This window comes from Polyodon spathula, chromosome 3 (assembly GCF_017654505.1).
Source record: "Polyodon spathula isolate WHYD16114869_AA chromosome 3, ASM1765450v1, whole genome shotgun sequence".
Classification (NCBI taxonomy): Eukaryota; Metazoa; Chordata; class Actinopteri; order Acipenseriformes; family Polyodontidae; genus Polyodon; species Polyodon spathula.
This window is the reverse complement of record NC_054536.1, coordinates 46,682,459-46,701,955: the sequence shown is the minus strand read 5'-3', so window position 1 is coordinate 46,701,955 and position 19,497 is coordinate 46,682,459. Positions and strand designations below refer to the sequence as shown.

At 40.9% G+C, this 19,497-nt stretch overlaps 1 protein-coding gene across 1 annotated transcript in view; it reads left to right on the top strand.

Moving 5' to 3' along the window:
• Positions 1–562: 562 nt before the first annotated feature.
• nsmce2 (NSE2 (MMS21) homolog, SMC5-SMC6 complex SUMO ligase) overlaps positions 563–19,497 on the top strand; it is a 36,845-nt gene continuing 17,910 nt past the window's right edge. The window contains exons 1-3 of the mRNA XM_041245323.1: positions 563–641; positions 3,004–3,155; positions 14,588–14,694. Of these exons, the coding sequence (XP_041101257.1) occupies positions 3,026–3,155; positions 14,588–14,694 (237 nt within the window). The 5' untranslated portion in view covers positions 563–641; positions 3,004–3,025. The remainder of the gene's footprint in view (positions 642–3,003; positions 3,156–14,587; positions 14,695–19,497) is intronic.

The following is a 19,497-nucleotide window of genomic DNA, read 5'->3' as shown; positions in this document are numbered from 1 at the left end:
AAGCAAATTGGCCCAGAATTTGGGACGTAAATGAAAACAGGGGCAGTCTATATTTAAAACTGTGATTACATTAGAGATAATCTAATGTATCCCATAACAAAACTGCAATAGTGTATATATTTGATATTAAAATAAATCGTGCAGATGATTATAGCTAGGCTATATGTTGTTTGAAAGAAAAAAGTACACCACTACAGAGAAAAAAAAAAAAAAAAAAAAAAAAAAAAACACTTTTACATTTGTGCATAACATGATAATTCATATAAACAAATTAATAACACATAGTCTGTTATATTAGTACAGCAAAATACCACGTTATATTTTAATTGAAACGTTGTGGAAAATGAATCTCTCGCTCCCCTTCTCTGACCGTAATGCTAAAAAAGCCTGCAAGCTTTGCCACTCGTGTGACGACATATCCATGTGACAGATATGGACCAATAAAAACGCGAGACTGTTATGCGGTTCCAGCCCCAAAACCGGGCTGTGTCATACCTCGAGGCCGCGCGTTCCTGTCTCTTGCATTTTGGGATTTGTAGTTCTCTACTTCCAGTTGCTTTGGAAGAAGGAAAAGAAAAGACTCCAACTTCCATAGAGCATAAATACGGAAACGCAGTTTACCCTATTTCAGTGATTGACCGGTAAGTTTTAACACTAAGTTTTTCATATTTGTTATAGCTTAGGATATTTAATTTAATTTTAATGTAATTGAATATAAATGTTCTTACATTTAAATTGAATTTAGTTAAACTAAGCAGTTACACTCCAGCAACTAATGGAGGTTAGGATGGAGAAACAAGTGAAGCACCATGTGGAAATGTTCTAGGTGTTCCAGTTTATGATATTTTTTAGATAAATTAGAATTGTGGTTTCAGAAATAAGAACAGTGATTTTACTTTAGAGAGGACCACATATTTTCACAGTGGACGTTAACTGAAGGTCTAAGGGGAAAACAATCTAATTACGTTCCCAAATATATAACGTTTTTTTTTGTGTATGTTATATTGTTGGGGCAACATTAATACAGGTACCAGTTGGCATAGTGGATATTTATCTTTGCTAGTTGACATACTATCAGAATGTTTTTGTTCCCTTCTCTACAGCAGAATTTGTCCGGTTTAACTGGTTCCAGAATCCAGGTTCCATCAGATATCTGAAAATATCATATCTGAGAGGGAGTCGTTATTACTTCATTGTACTGGGTACACCAGTCTGTTTACCAAAGTACATTGCTGTACAGTATAAAAAGAAAATCAGAAAATAATTGCAAAACAAAGCACTGTAACAGTATTTGGCAATTGCGAAACTGCATCCAAAAACAGTTTTACCATGCTTTTTCAGTCCATGCCAAAGTAATTAGGTTGTGTGTATGGGTATATATAATACACACACACACGAGTCAATTATCAGAACTATTTGTATGGATAGTTGAACAGGTATTAATAACAATTACAGTACCTTTACTAATTTATAGAATAAAATTAACATACACAAGTACTTAGTACACAGGTACCTACTGATGATGATATATAGCTAGTAACCTTTTCTGTCACATTAAGCGTACAACATTATAAAGCTTTACAAATCATTAAATTAATGCAATTTCAAATCTTAACACCTACAGTTAAGTTAATTAAATACTGTGATTAAACGTACCGTATACCAAACTTTGAAAATCAAATAATACATTTCAGTACAACTTTGAAATATTGCAGAACTTTAGGAATCATTAAACTTAAATTCGGTAAAATGTTTATATACTTTTTATACAGTTTGTTTACTTAAAGTGACATCATGTAAAAAGTAAAACTGAATTCCCAAATGCACCACACTTTTTTTAATTTATCTGCAACTGAATCCATTCTGTAAGAGCTGAATTTACTGTTTCAAACCCATAATAAAATGTGCATTGATCAGCTTCCATCTGTACCGTTCGTAGCAGCATGTGTAAATGACACATGCCAGAGGTCCATCAGTTAATCAAGGGTCAAGCAGGATCTATGAACGGCTCAACTTTAGTATTTGGTGTTACTTAAGAACTTGGTTATAATGCTGCTAAAGCCCTTTTCACATTGGCATGCTCTGCCCGGGTCAGAACCTACCCGGGTGAGGACCAGGTATCATGCGGGTCGGGTACATGATTTTGCACTGCTTTGTTAACTTGGGTGACAAACGCAGATGCGCCATACGCGTATCAATGCCTCGGAAGCAGCCTGTTATGGATGCTTTCATCCAAGCATTATAGAGCAAATGTTTTTACATTCCTGCTGCAATCTGGCTCATGCTGTGTCTCAATCAGCAAAAATATGGCTAAACAGAAATGTGCCTTGCGGAAGTAAAACGTTCATGCAGGTGTGACTGTTTGTTATTGCCTTGGCTCACGAATGGCCGTCAAGCGCTTCGTCTCGCTCGACCCGGGTAAAAGCGTGTCAACCCACATCCTGAGGTAGGTCGCTGGGACCCGGGTTAACCCAGGTATGTGGTTTCACACTACGCGATATTGTGATCCAGGTAGCCAGCACCCGGGTCCGAACCCGAATAGGAGTGCCAGTGTTAAAGGGGCTCAAGCAAGAGACAACTCATGTAGGTCTCCATTTTAATGTGCTCTGTGCAAATCATTCATCCCCACTTCTTCCAAGCTTCTAAAAATCCAATTACTGATTTTAAGTTTCATCTGGTATTGATATTACTGTCTTGGCATTCCTTGTATTTTTCTAAACATATACTTTCATAAAAATAGCAAACCAATACCAGCATAGTATGTAAAACTACAGAATAATGTGATTTAAGAAAGACCAATACATTTTATTACAAAATCAACACAGCTTGAAATATTTTATTTGATAGGGGGAGTATCCAACCCCTGCAGGTTTTTTACATTAGTATCTTCTGAGCTTTTTGTTCGAGAACAACATATTTTTAATTCTGAAATGCAATAATAATACAAAACAACTTTAAAAGGAAATAATTCCACCAATTGTGTTTTTTCTTTTGTGCTTTCAGGGTTCCTCTTCCTGTCAGTAGTATGTCGGGCATGGTGGTTTCTTTTAGTGCTGTAAACTCATCTTTGTCGTCTCTGAAAATGTGCCAGACCTATATCAGTACAGGGATGGAAATAGTGACCAACGTGGCCCTTGATTTGACAGAAACAGAAGGTAGGTGACACAGATTTCATTCACATTTGCAAATCACTATTTTGGCCTAGACACGCATGTGCCTGTGCCACGGTGCAAAGGAATTACAGACCTTTAATATCCTCACTGTGAGTATAACCTGTTCCTCCATTTTACTTCCCATGTAATGCGATGCAAACCCAGTGCTCACTTTTGTTTGGTTGAAGCCCTGGACACGCTGCCCGATGGGATCAATAGGGTAGTGTGTTATGCTTTGCAATGCGATTTCACATGTTTAATATTTTGTGATGCGATTTATATCCACTTGCAAATCTCAAAGTCAGTAACCAATGAGTTCACCGCGTTGTCACATGTCTGGAGATAGACGTGCATGTGTTATCTCTATATTAGGGGTGGGTATTGGGACTGAGGGTCTATATTGCAATTAGGGATATGAGTATATTCTGTGGTAGAAAGGTGTAATCCTTATGCAGTTGTATTTTCTTTATGATGCAGTAGCAATACGGTACGATCTTGGCAAAACCGAACATGCAATGCAATTGTTTTGTTTAGCATTGGGACACAATATGCAGCTTCAATTAAAACGTATTCACACACGTCACAGGATTTATAAATGACAGTGTAGAAACTACTATGCAAATGAAACCTCTGCATTAATGAGGCGTGAAATAAATAAAAACATGCAGCATTATGCTTTCTTCAAATTAGTGTTCAAACTATTTTCTTGGAGGGATCTGCTGTTTCCACAAAATCTCGCCCAGAGTTTATGCACATGCTACCGGATCCCGAGTCTCTGTGCTACTACTGCTACGAAAACATAGTAAAATATGTTTATTCTCGATGGTTTTAAATGTGGCGTTCTATAAGTTAGAGATTTATTTTTAAGGTTTGCCATCCGACATCAGTTTGCGAAAGCATGATACGTTAAATGTCATCTCTCGCAGTTGGTGCTGAGAAGACCAGCGATAGTTTGAAACATTAGGTTATTACCATAACCCTGGTTCCCTGAAAAGAATGACAACCATTACAGAATAGGAAGAGCCTCTCTGACTGTCAATCACTGAGCATATATAAAAAAAGCTGCCCTATCAGGGCCCTGCTGTGAGGAGGAAGTCCCTCCCACCTCCTGCTGAAGAGAGACATCCTTACAGTAGCATATCCCCATTTTCTTTCTTTCAGCTGGGGACACGACCTCAAAGGGTAATGGGTCATTCTTTTCAGGGAACCAGGGTTATGCTAATATCCTAACGTTCCCTTTCAAGTGTCAAAACTGTTGTGGCCCCAGATTACCGACAGTACAGCCTCACAGCGATAGCCTCCGAGCCCTCATGACGCCTAAGGGCATGCCGCCTGTAACACCCTAGAGCACAGAAAGGGCCTCACTCAGTTTGCAACATGAAGGCGGTAAAAATGTGCAAATGTCTGATTACCTGTCCATATAGCAGCATTGCAAAGCTCATCCAAGGAGGCTCCATGAGAGAGAGCCCATGAAGTCACTTGGCCCCTGGTAGAATGGGCTGTAATGTCCCCCGGAATAGAGGAGTCCGTCTGTTCATACACCAAGCATATGGCATCTGCCACCCAGTGCACTAGACGTTGCTTCGATAGGGCTTGACCTCTAGAGCGGGACGCAGTAAACAAACAGCTGGTTGGACTGTCTCCAGGACGCTGTCCTATCCAGGTAACAGCAAAGAGCCCGGACCAGGCAAAGCGTGTTCTGTCTACGGTCCTCTTCTGCCTCGTGCGGGGGAGGTCTGAAAGCTTCAAAAACCACTGGTTGGTTAATAAGGAATGATGAGACCACTGACTTCTTATTCCCCTCCCCATTCCAGACCACTCCCCAGCGCAGGCTGGAGGCGTCCGTAGTGACCACTTCCTTTCTGTGAAGGGAGCCGAAGAAAAGTCCGAGGCGAATATTGCCGGGACGGAGCCACCCCTCCAGTGTCTTCCGGCATTGTCTATACACTCGCAGCAGCTGTTATCGATCGCGGATCGGGTACACCTTGAGCGTATTCACCCAGGCTTGAAGCAGACACATTCTCAGCAACCCCAGTGGAAGGATTCTCGAGGCGGCTGCCGTAAGCCCCAACAACCTTTGAAATATTCTGACCTGTGGAAGAGTATCCTCTCTGAATTGAGAGAGTGTGACTTCCAACGACCAAATCCTGTCTTTTGACAGTGAGGCAAGCATTCTCTCAGAGTTCATTTTGATCCCCAGGAACACTGTGGCCTGAGATGGTACGAAGTTGCTCTTCTGTTTATGTATGGAGAGCCTTAACTTTGTCACATGATCTATGACCTGTCTGGTGTGCACCTCGGCGCGTGCTTTGGAACACACACAAACTAGCCAATAGTCCAGGTAGTTCATGATCAGAATACCCCGCAGCCTGAGTGCTGCATCCATGCACTTGGAAAATGTGCGGGGTACCAGCGAGAGGCCAAACGGCAGCACGCAGAATTCATACGCATTGACTTGAAAGGCGAAGCGCAGATATTTTCTGTGCGTGGGACGGATCGGAACATGGAAGTGGGCGTCTTGCAGGTCAATCGATGTGAACCAGTCGCCTGGCTGGATGGACTGGAGGATACGCTGTGTGGTAAACATGTTGAACTTCCTTTGTTTGAGGAACATATTGAGGACCCTGAGGTCCAGAATAGGTCAGAAACCGCCGTCCTGGAGTAGAAGCCGCTGAAGGCATCTCCTGTTGAAGGAGAATCGTACACACTGGTTCGACGGTGGTAAATAGCACACCTTTGAAGGGTGGTGGGCCTAAGCGGAATTGCAGAGCGTAACCGTGTCTCAGTCGATAGCACCCAGGAGTCCTGGGTGCAGCCTTGCCATAGGTCGTGTCCAGTGGTCAGTCCGGTTGTGAGGGGGGAAGGCGGCAGCTGGAGCTCCTCGGGGGCGGTCTCCCTTGTGCTTGGGAGGGGGCACGTCTTTCTTAGGTCCCAGCCTCTGTCTCCAGCCGGAGAACCGGTTACTCCTGGGACCACCAGAGACAACTGCCGGCTTTTCCTCTGCCTGCTTGCTTGGTCTTGGGTGGAGGCAGCTTTCAGGCCCAGTTGCCCCTGCAGACTGGGAAGGCCACCTAGGGTGCTGGCGGTAAGCAGGAAGGCTCGAAAATTTGGATGCGACCTCCGTGCTCTTGTGGGACCACTCAAGGCTCACCTCAATGGTCACTCCAAACACTGGTTATAGGGCATCTAACAACGTAACCTTCTTGGTGTCCACAACCTTGACTTGGGTTAGCCAAAGATGACAGAGACCTGCCTAACTCCCCCATCCACTTTGATAAATAAGATGACATCATATTTAAACAAAAATTACTGTCTGCAATGCAATACCTGTTTTCGTTTCTCAAAGAAATACAAATGGTATCCTATAATTTTGGGTGAATCATCACACGGAACCTTGCCTTTGAGTTCTAAGATTCGTCCATGTGTAGAAAGGCTCAAAAAGGCAAATGCTAACTTATTTCCTGTGACACTGATACTTTAAGATGTAAGACTACTCCACTATATGTAAGGTTGGTGGTACCGGCAGCATATTTTGGTTCAGCTTTGCATAAACAACATACCACAATGTTTGATGCTATACAGCCCTTCTTTCTAAATTTAAAAAAAAAAATTTATTAGGAAGTTATTCCACATATGTGACTTAGCTTTGCAGAATTTAAGCAGCTCACAATCTGCGTGCTTCTGCCATATTTTTTTTGTGTTGGCACTTCTCGCATTACGAGTTCTCATGGGTTATCTCACGTTTCCTTGAATTAGTTTAACCAAAAGTACTGGTACAGTTGTTCAAATACCAGTTATTGTATTGCCTGATGAATATTGCAAAATACCAGTATAAATCGGTATTATTGCACACCACTGATTTTTTATATATATATATATATATATATATATATATATATATATAATAAAATATATATATCTATCTATCTATCTATCTATCTCACACGCACACACAGTGGTTGAAATGGAAATTTAGAAGTCCCGGTATGAAACCTATTAGTCCTGCAGCCCTTCTTAACTACTGACTTTTGAAATAATTCCAGGCATATTGACTCCCCAATGTTCAAATAACAAGTTGTTTATTTACCTCCTTCCAATGGAATCAACAGGTGGAAATTCATATGGTGCACTCAAACGCACATAAACAGAACATGCAGTCCAGAGGCCATGCCCCTCCTGCTCACTCTGCAGTTCTGACCTGACAGCTCTCAGCTGTCAGTCTTGCACTTGCTGTTAAAATGGCTTGTCTAACACAGGATTTGCATATCGCATGAGAGTAGAAATGAATAATGTTGGAGAAACATGCACTTTAGGGGTTATAGTTTAAAAGTTTCTGTATCCCTTATATAGTGGGGAAATGCTCAACTGCCCAAATTACAAGTGGGTAAGTGTTGTTTACCTGTGTATACCCTGGACTACATCACTGGTGTTCTGGGAAGTGCCGGTATGGCATACTGTAGTATACCAACCCATTTCGACTACTGTGTATGTTTGTTTCATATATATATAGTGGTTTGCAGAAGTATTCACCCCGTACCAATAATGTCACATTTTGTTGAATTGCAAATAATTTATGCACAGTTTTTCAAACAAACTTTTTGTATTCAAAGCTGTAGTGGTTAAACTAAACACTGTTATATATATGAGGAGGAGATTAAATGTCAGCAAAACTTGCAAAGAAAATCTACAAAATGAAATTTACTGGTTGCATAAGTATTCAACCCCTTAAGTCAGTACTTGGTAGGAGCACCTTTTGCAGCAATTACTGCTATGAGTATTTTTGGATTGGTCTGTGCAAGTATGGTGAAATTTTTGGCCATTTTTTTTGGCCAATTGCTCCAGTTCTGATAAGTTTGTTGGGGATTGTTGATGGTCTGCAATTTTCAAGTCTTACAATAAATTCTGGATTGGATTCAAGTCAGGACTTTGACTGGGACACTCAAAAACATTAATTCTCTTCTTGTTCAACCACTCCAGTGTGGCTTTGGCTTTGTGCTTCAGGTCATTATCCTGCTGAAATGTGAATTTCTTCCCGGTTTTCCTCAAGGATTCGCCTGTACTTTGCACCATCTAATTTCCCCTATATCATGACAAGCTTCCAAGTCCCCAACAAACTTATCAGAACTGGAGCAATTTTCCCATGAAGAATGAGCAAAACTTTCACCATCCTACTGTGCAAAGCTAGTAGAGACCTATCCAAAAAGATTGATAGCAGTAATTGCTGCAAAAGGTGCCTTTCTCTTTATTTCTTTCTATCTATAATTAAAAAAAAAAAAATGTGATGGGACAAATAACTGAATATTTTTCGACATGTTTTTGGATACAAAATTCAGATGCTAGAAATTACAAAAAAACCTTGCACTTATTTACTGCCCTGCTAAAAGTTGCGCTACAGTTTAAATCGTGGCAAATGAAAGAGCTCTGTGTGATCTGCAAGATTTAATATATTAAAAAAAACAGACACAGCAGCTTTTGAGCCTCTAATTAAAAGTTTTAGACAGCAGAAAGTAAAAACCTGCAGGCCTCATCCATGGTCATTTTTAGAAATGCACTGCTGTTATTTTTTCGTGATTTTATTAAAATGTAGCGTGCATACACACAACATTCTGCGTTAACGTAACCTCTGAAATGCGGTGTCAACTTTATGTAGTATTTATTTTGGGAATAAACAAAAAAACCCTTTAACTTGAACTGCTATTTGGCATCCATAGTTAATTTACTGGGTAAGCTACACAATGTATTCTTTACTTCTGTGATATTTTTCTTGCTGTAAAACACGGGCACAAACATGCTCCACGCCCCCTCTGCTGCTATGCAGTCTCTGCCTGCGTTCTGAGCAATATAATGGCTTTCATTACTTTTTGAATGAACAAATATCCGAACGAATATTTTAAATTGGGCAAATATCCAAACGTGAAAATCCTGTGTTCGTCCCAGTACTAATATGACAACACGGGGTATGTTTGCTACATGCAGGCCAGTCTTCCCTAGTCTTTTTTTGTAAAAGAACAGCACCACCCAAACCGTGGTAGGTTTTAAACAGGGCGATGCCTGTATATTTATTTATTTATTTTTCACACAAACAAAATAAACAAAACAAAACTTGACTCCAGTTTGGATTGCTAATAAACTAGCCACAATCCCACACTACCAGACTGGACGGTTAAGCAGGTTACCAGTCACAAGCACTTATACACAAGTATAACTTTAACAACATACCTTTTATTTGTTTCCTTTTCCTTTGTTCCTCTGTCTCCAACCACCAGAATGTTGTGACTGTGGTCTTTTTTTATTAATGAACTTAGTCGCAGCTGATTAGCTTTTTCTCAATTGTCGTTCTTTAGCCAATAAATTATCCAATTTATGAGGCCTTTACCAAGATGGCCTCCTGGTAACTTCAGTTTTACTAAGCTGGAGTGTCCTGTCCTAACCCCTGGGGTCCCAAAGACTCCCCTATTCTTGATATACATGCAGGGTTCCCCAAAGCCTTTTTTGCCACCTGGCTGAAAAAACCCAATCTACCCATCTCGGAGATGCTACTGTGCCTTTAACAACAAGGATTGATTGCGCTTCTAGCAGACGAGATCACTTGCGCGTTGCTGGGTACAAAAAATAAATAAATCTAGGAACCACATGATAGCTGTGTTACATCTTGACACAACATTTAACCAATCGGAGAGCTGAAGGAGCGGATTTTCTGTGTTAAGCACTTTGAGAGGGTAAAATGTCAAAAAATAACTGCTACAAAAATAACCAATTGTTTTCAAAGCAAAAGTAGTGACAATGAATGCAGGGTTTCAAAGTAAGCTGGCAATCGGTGCAATCCACCGCCCAGTACTATAATTTCTGCGGCTACTTTATTTAAAAAAATATTATGATTATTTTCGGGTATTATGATTCATCATTTTTTTGTCATATTATTGTACTGTAAGGTGATATATAGTACATAATAGCTATACATGTCAGGGTTTTCAACTGCAATTTTCCACACTGTGGTGGTGGAAGGAGCGGGAGCCGGGGCGGGGCAAGAAACAGAGATCCTCGCAAGTCATGCACATAGTTACTTGTCATCATATATGATATTCTATATCTATGGTTGTCAGTAGGAAGATGTAGAGTCTGCGTCATAGGATGATGTACTTCCTAGCAACACATGGACGCCATTCCACGGAGGGGAAACCAGATTTTTGCCATTGTGTTATAATTTCTGTCCGACTGAGAAACCTGTCTTTACCTTTCAAAACATTAAAATGGCCTACGATTATGTGGATATAATTATGCTGTTTTTATTCTTCTTTCAAAAATAGAATAAATTAGGTTTTCATAAAAATAAATAAATAAAATAATTGTAGCCTACTACATAATAGCAGTTTCTGCACGTGAGCTGTATTGTATTACTTGTAGTTAAAATATATAGGCTACTTACTGATTACTAAAATAAAAGCTATACTAATAACTTGCATCATCTCACTTTTTAAATATTCCAATAAACTTTACTGTGATCTTGTGATTGGAGTTTTGCTGTTGTTGTTCCGAGATGTATATATAAATTTATTGCACCATTAAAAGACGTAACTTACTTACACTTGATCACACGTATGCTTGCAAGAATAAGTGGAAAACCTGTTTGTCACTGTTGTTCCATAGTTAAGGAATATACAACATAAACGTTTTTTCCACTTATCACAAGTAAAACTGGACATGTACTGTGTCGCACATTTTATATTTTAAAACCTACATACTACAGCGCCTATAGTAAGTATTCACCCCCCTTGGATGTTTTCAGTATGTTGTGTTGTGGGGATAAGCCATTACAAATAAATATTTTCAAGAATATCTATATTCTATATGTTGGTGATTATGAGCAAGTTTCTGAAAATTTGCTCACAGTGATTTAATTTCCTGTAAAGGGTGAAAGGGCTATTTTAATGACATTTCTGTAAGTTTTAGTTGTTGGACATGTACAAAACCAGCTGACAGCAGTTACATGGATGTTAAAATTGTTCTATAATTTGATTGTTAAGGAACTTGGAAATAAATGACCTACCACCTTGACTTTTTTTGTGGAACCTCTCTTTTGCCATTAGTATTTGAAAGGCATCAACTGCTTATTGTATCAGCTGCAATTTTTTTGATGTTCAAGTATTCCTTTACATTTTTCATAAGTAAATTAAGAGCTTTTAATCCAGGAAAATGATTGATTACATCGCCAACATCAGTGAGGAATCAACCTTGAAAATCTTTTGAAAGTTATTCAGCTGATCTGAACATTTAGCAATTGTTACGTAATCTTTACAAGGCAATCTGTAATGATTTGGAATGTGGTCGCATTTTTCAAACAATACTACAAAACAACTACTTGATGATACGCTACAGCCATGCTGCTCAAACCCCAACATTTTATATGAAACTGAAGATCTTGTTTGCTACGCTACAGTGGTCAATTTTTCAGGTTGATACTGAAAGATTTAGCCCGTTTATTAGCAAACAATATTTAGAGTCAGATAGAAAAAAATAAGAGTCAGTTGGGTAACCCAAACCACACTTCTTAATTTTTTTTTTTATTTGGCCTCATAGTTGTATGAAGAATTTATTTAAAAGTAAACTTGCTATATTGTTAAACGATATACTATAAATAAGCTCAGTGTGATCTATTCTAAGATTGTCTGCACCATTTAAGAGTGTAGGCTGTATGTGAATGTGTGTGTATTGGCTACTAGCTACGTCACAGCCTGCTGTATTGTGTGTGTGAAAGAGGGCATAAGCAGTGTCATATTTCACTGGCCCTGCTAGCTACATTAATGCAGGGTGAGAGCTTTGACTTGTGTTTTATGCTTGGAGTACCAAGAGATTTACTTTCTAACTGATTTCTGTTTAATATTTGTGTACTTAATAAAATACTGCTGCCGATTGAACATTCCTTGTGTCTGTGAGTGGATGTGTGTTCATAGTAAATCCTCAATCTGTACGTGTCAGTTAAATATTTTTGAAAGAGAACTAGTCAACCTAGGTAAAACTCTAAAATATCAGTTATAGAACTGTTACACTTGGGTACCCTGGGGTAAACCTAAAGGGATTTTTTTTTCTTCACAATTTAACATTCATTATTGAACTTATAGTTCTTATTCTCACCATAACCCACTTCACTACATTGTAAAATAGTAAAGAACTGCCATGGAAATGTCAGCAGGTTGCACAACAATATAAAGTTTTGGGATTTTTTTTTTGGTGGTTCAGTAGCTACAGAGACATTCATATTTTCAGACAGTTGGTCACTCAGTTTTGTAGTTGCTGCAACTTTGTAACTATAAATAAGATGGCTGCCAGTACTGGAAATTCTGTGAGGCAGCACAGGGATTTCTAATATGTGACAAGGCTCCAACTGTCCGTATCCATCCAGTATATGGACAGTTGGAACCTTGCTCGACCAATCAATATTTGTTTCACGTTCCATTGCCAGCCCTAGATTATAATTCCTGCAGAAGTACAATATAAGTGTACCTCTCTAGCTAATATGCAGCATAGATAAATTGTTAAACCAAGGCCACTTGTCAGATGAACCTTCAATTAATAGTGCAATAGGTCCGTCTGACACTGTTTGACAATGAGTATACTTAATATGAACAGGTTATTTCCACAATTCGTAATGAAATTAATTTTAAAGTATGTTAAATCATGGGTCTATATGTCATTTTAAACATATGCATTGTGGTAAATCCTTGTTTATACAGCTCTGGAAAAAATTAAGAGACCACTGCAAATTTTTCTTAAATCAGCATCTCTACATGTATGACAGCCATTCCATTCCAGTGTCTGTTGAATTCCAACACAGGCACACCTCATTCTACTGAATGAGGTACTGATTAGGGGATCACCTGAACCAAATCTTATTTAACAAGGAAAAGTATAAAAACCACTCCTGTGGTCATCACTATCCTCTTGCAATAGGACCAGCTGGATGGCAAAACAGTGCTAGTAGTACCTCAAAAGTAATTGGAATCAAAAAATAACTATTGACCATGCCCAAAGAGTTGAAAAGGAAAGCTTTTCCTCACTCAAAAAAGGGTTTAATTCTGGCTTTACTGGCAGAGGGATACAGTGAGCGTCGGGTTGCTTCTATCCTTAAAATTTCAAAGATGGCGGTTCATAAGAACAAGGTCAAGAAGCACACCTTGGGGACAACAAAACTACAGACCGGCAGAGGGCGAAAATGACTCTCCACTGACCGGGATGACCGCCAACTCATTCGAATGTCACTCAACAACCGTAGGATGACATCAAGTGACCTACAAAAAGAATGGCAAACGGCAGCTGGGGTGAAGTGCACGGCGAGGATGGTTCGAAACAGGCTCCTAGGGGCAGGGCTGAAGTCGTGCAAAGCTAGAAAAAAGCCCTTCATCAATGAGAAGCAAAGAAGAGCCAGGCTGAGGTTTGCAAAAGACCATAAGGATTGGACCGTAGAGGACTGGAGTAAGTTCATCTTCTCTGATGAGTCCAATTTTCAGCTTTGCCCAACACCTGGTCGTCTAATGGTTAGACGGAGGCCTGCAAGCCACAGTGTCTCGCACCCACTGTGAAATGTGGTGGAGGATCGGTGATGATCTGGGGGTGCTTCAGCAAGGCTGGAATCGGGTAGATTTGTCTTTGTGAAGGACGCATGAATCAAGCCAAGTACAAGGTTGTCCTGGAAGAAAACTTGCTTCCTTCTGCTCTGACAATGTTCCCCAACTCTGAGGATTGGTTTTGCCAGCAGGACAATGCTCCATGCCACACAGCCAGGTCAATCAAGGTGTGGATGGAGGACCACCAGATCAAGACCCTGTCATGGTCAGCCCAATTTCCAGACCTGAACCCCATTGAAAACCTCTGGAATGTGATCAAGAGGAAGATGGATGGTCACAAGCCATCAAACAAAGCCGAGATTTCTGAACTCTTCCTAAGTTAAAACATAGTATTGTGTTGTTTAAAAATGAATATGAACTTATTTTCTTTGCATTGTTCGAGGTCTGACAACACTGCATCTTTGTTATTTTGACCAGTTGTCATTTTCTGCAAATAAATGCTCTAAATGACAATATTTTTATTTGGAATTTGGGAGAAATTCAGTAAAAAAGTCAGTAGTTTATAGAATAAAACAAAAATGTTTATTTTACCCAAACACATACCTATAAATAGTAAAACCAGAGAAACTGATCATTTTGCAGTGGTCTCTTAATTTTTTCCAGAGCTGTATATATTTCCAAGCTGTTGGAGTTAAAAAAAAAAAAAAAAAAAAAAAAAAAAAAAACAAACAAAAAAAAAACTCTCAAAATGTGTATTTGCCCTTGCACATGTATGTCAATATTTAGTGGGGAAAATCCACATTTGTTGTTACACAATAATTTCACTAATAAAATATGTAAAACCCTTGAAATAACTATTGTTATGTTTTACAGGTGACCTGGACGATGTGAACACACTGGAGCAAGTGATGTTAGAGTATGCAGTAATAGACAGAGAAGTAAACCACTTCATACAAGCTGTCGAACAAGTGACACATCAGGTACATATAACAAACTGCTACTAACTGCAAAAGATCCCCACACAAACAAGCTTTCAATGACAACTGCCTTTAATCCCTTTACAGCCAATCGTGTTTAGCATAAATGTTACGTCACAGCCAAGAGTTTTAACCATTTTACTACACTGTCTTTAAAGCGCTGTAACAAAAACATATTTTAGACTGGAGTAAGCAGAAAAAACATTTGCTTTTTATTTCCAGACCCTTGCCACAACACACTACTACATTTTCAGCCTAATGAAACATTTGATTATTGAACCTTAGTTATTATACTCAACATTGACCAACTTCACCACATAGTAAAATATTAAAGTGCAATGGAAATGTCAACAGGTTGCATAGCAACATTGTATAATATTACATAAGAAAGTTTACAAATGAGAGGAGGCCATTCGGCCCATCTTGCTCGTTTGGTTTTTAGTAGCTTATTGGTCCCAAAATCTTATCAAGCAGCTTCTTGAAGGATCCCAGGGTGTCAGCTTCAACAACATTACTGGGGAGTTGATTCCAGACCCTCACAATTCTCTGTGTAAAAAAGTGTCTCCTATTTTCTGTTCTGAATGCCCCTTTTCCTAAACTCCATTTGTGACCCCTGGTCCTTGTTTCTTTTTTCAGGCTGAAAAAGTCCCTTGGGTCGACACTGTCAATACCTTTTAGAATTTTGAATGCTTGAATTAGGTCGCCACGTAGTCTTCTTTGTTCAAGACTGAACAGATTCAATTCTTTTAGCTGGTCTGCATATGACATGCCTTTTAAGCCCGTAATAATTCTGGTCGCTCTTCTTTGCACTCTTTCTAGAGCAGCAATATCTTTTTTATAGCGAGGTGACCAGAACTGCACACAATATTCAAGATGAGGTCTTACTAGTGCATTGTACAGTTTTAACATTACTTCCCTTGATTTAAATTCAACACTTTTCACAATGTATCCGAGCATCTTGTTAGCCTTTTTTATAGCTTCCCCACATTGTCTAGATGAAGACATTTCTGAGTCAACAAAAACTCCTAGGTCTTTTTCATAGATTCCTTCTCCAATTTCAGTATCTCCCATATGATATTTATAATGTACATTTTTATTTATTTATTGATGCGGTCTCCCTTCTGTTTTTTTGTTGATTTCTCCCCCCTTCTTTTCTAGTTTAAATGCTTCTGAACCTGCTCAAGGATCTTTTCTCCGAGTAGACTGGTTCCCTTGTTATTTAAATGCAGTCCATCCCGTCTATACAGATAGTCCTCGTTGTAGAATGTGGTCCAATGATAAAGATAGGTGAAGCCTTCCCGTGTGCACCACGTCTTCAGCCATGCGTTTTGATTAATTATTTCCAGCTGTCCATATGGTCCTTTGCAAGGTGCCGGTAGTATACCAGAAAATACCACAGTTTTGGTTTTCTCTTTTAATTTCCTTCCTAGCTCTCTGAATTTGTTTTGCAGGGATTTTGGTCTGTCTCTTCCAATGTTGTTTGTACCGATGTGGACGACTACTACCGGGTCATCTCCTGTTCGTTCTAGGAGCCTGTCCATGTTCTCAGTGATGTGCTTGACCGAGGCTCCCGGAAGGCAGCACACTGTTCTAGTAATGGGGTCCAAACTGCGAATTGAACTTGCTGTGTTTCTCAATATGGAGTCCCCAACAATCATGACCTCCCTTCTTTTTGCTGTCTGGTCACCACTGTCAATGGGGTCCTGGATGTTGTTCCTTTCATTCTCTTGGTTCTGCTCATCAAAATTCTGAAGTGACTCAAATCTGTTGGTTGTTTTGGTTTCTGGTGGTTGGGTTTGACGAAGTTTCTTTTTTTCCCTGCTTCTGCCTACTTGAACCCAGCTGTTCTGACCTTCTATCTCCCTGGTGGCTTTCAGTCTGTTAGGGGTGATGCAGACTTCCATGAATTGTGGGTGTGCCAGTTCCTCAAGATCCTGTTGCTGTCTTACTTCTTCCAGCTCCATTTCTAGCATACTTACTAGTTTATGCAAATCCTGGATCGCACGGCACTTTACGCACACTTGGTTTAGCTCCGCTGGGTTTTCTCGGATTTCCCACATCAAGCAGGTGTCACAGATTACTGTTTTTTAATGAAACATGGCTTAGTTCTGCTGACGCCATGGGCTCAAATGGGGGACCCATAAGGGCCCGCATTACCAGTTCTAGATCCCACTTGGGGACCATAATTTTCAGGGGAGGACGAAGCCTCCGAGCCCCTTTAAGAAATTGCACTGCCAGGAAATGTGCCCCAGGGGACACAGTCAGTTTTGTCATTGCTGCCAGGTATACCGTCAAAGTGGACGCTGATTTTCCTGCATCAAACAGGTGTTGTAAGAAGGTTAATATCATCTCAATTGGGCAAGTCACCGGATTGTGACCTTGAACAAGGCACCAGTGTTGGGGAAAACTTTCCATTTATATCAGTACTGGGCTCTAGTGCTTGGCACCCTAGCAGGCTGTAGTGTTTCTACTACTACATCTGGCAAACTTTGTCTGAATAGACGGCTCCGTTGAACGGCCAGACCCAGAGTTGGAGCTGGGCTGGGTTCGGGTGCCATAATAGCCCCTCCGCTTGGCTTAGGAGGTCCTTGCGCAGCGGGAGCTGCCACGGTTGATCAGACAACTTGTCAGAGAGGAGAGCAAACAGGTGCGTGTGGGCCATCTCGGTGCAACCAGCAGAACCTCTGCTCTCTCCACCCTGATCCTGTCTAATGTCAGGGGTATTAATGGTAGCAGAGGGAACGCATACAAGAGCCTACTCCAAGGGAACCCCATCTCTCTCCATGGAGAACTATAGGGGGCAATGAGTGGACTCTGCTGTTTCAAAGAGGTCGACCCGTGCCGGTCAGAATCTCTCCCAAACCTGTTTAACCATTTGAGGATGCAGCCTCCACTCCGAGGAGTCTGGAGCTCCTCTGGACAGGAGGTCTGTTGCCTCCTGTCCAGAGGAGCTCCATAATTGGTCTGAAACCACCGCCCCTTTTGGGCACCAGGAAGTACCTGGAGTAAAAGCCGCTGAGGGCATCGCTTGGACTCGGCGGTGACCATCTCGCCTCTCTTGAGAGTTGCCTGTGCTTCTGTATTGGTAGTGGAGAAGGGAGGGTGACCCGGTCGTGCGGGAGAGTTCCTTGGTCACTGTAGCAGGGGGGAGTCCTGGACGACCTATGTGGAGGCTCTTGGACCACCGATCTCATTCTCCCATGGCTTGAGGAGAAAGCCTCTGCTGGGGATAGGGCTGCTCTCCGTCGCTTAGTTCTCCTCACTTCCGACAGGGAGAGCAGTCCAGCTCACCTGCCAGTGCCTTGGCCGCGTGTTCTGGCCCTAGCACCTGGCGCAGGATCTGTGTTCATCCTGCCTGGGCAGCTCAGCTAAGCACCGGTCACACTGGTGGAAGCCAGCTGAAGACCCAGTTGACTGCACCGACATGTTTGCAGTTGTTTTGTTGTTGTTTTTTAAAAAACGCTGTTCAAGGAGCAGCCTGCAGACGTGTTTTTAAAACGATTCACCGGTGCTGAATCAGTCGGTGCCGGTATCGGCGCCGAGGCGAGCCCTGTCGGTGACCAGATGCGCGTGGTCTGTGCTAAGTCGATGCCGACGTGTACGCGGTCGGAGCTGGGCTGTAGACTGCCTCGAATCAATCGGTGCCAGGAACAGCGCAGACAAATGCGCTGTCGATGCAGAGACAGTCGCTGCTGAGTGGACCTGTTCCAAGGTTGGTGCCGATGGTAGGAATGGTTGGGGCCGAGCTGTAGGCGGTGCCGAATCAATCTGGACCGGGTAGGCGATGTTTATTCAACCTCGCGATCGGCGGGAAAAACTGTGGTCGATCAGAGCGTGATTACCATGGATTTATATTTAATTTATTTGGAAACCAAATAATTCAGCCAAATTCGGAACGTAAACGCAGAAGCAATCTACGACCTGTCTCGGAGATGAGAGAGAAAATGGCGATGTGCTACTGTGAGGATGTCCCTCTTCAACAGGAGGTGGATGGGACTTTCCCCCTCGCAGCAGAGCCCAGATAGGGCAGCTTTTGTATATTTGCTAAGAGATTGACAGTCAGAGAGGCTCTTCCCATTCGGTAATGGTTGCAATTCGAATTGAAAGGGAACTAGATTTTAGCAACCTAAATGAAAATAATGCAGCGCCAATTTGCCCAATCCCCTACTGCACAGTACAGGTCACAGAAAATCAGTACAGACGCACCGATAGGCTGATTAAAACTCTTTTTTTTTTTTTGTAAATGTTATTTGTGGAAGTTTTCTGTTTAAGTGCAACGGACACGGGACGGCGAAGGATAAAAATGGGCTTCTGCAGAAGGATGATGCGTAGTTTGCGTGCGTTGTGCAGTAGTTCATTTAAACAAAGTTTTTTTCCTATCTCTCTGTACTTGTCCGTTATGCATTGGCCCCTAAAAGAGGTGAATTTTGCGTGACCAGTATGCGGACAACGCTGTCATGAGAGTATGTTAATAACTCGTGATTAGTGACAAGCTAGAATGGAAACATAGAGCAAGTGCATACACAGACATCGACATACTGATTTATTTGAGCTTTTTACTGATAAGAAATAATCTTTTAATATTTATTTCTCTAAGTCCTTTCAATCCATAAAACAAATGTAATCCATTCACTTATAAGAGATTATGCTTCTTCTGTTTGTAACCAAGGCTCGAAATTAACGTATATTTGGTAGCATTTTGCTACCCAATGCTGTTCAATTGCTACTAGCTGTGTGTGTTTTTTTATGCAGTAGCATTTTTGTTGATACCTTGTGCTGCAGTTTGTTCAACCAACCCCCGAGTTT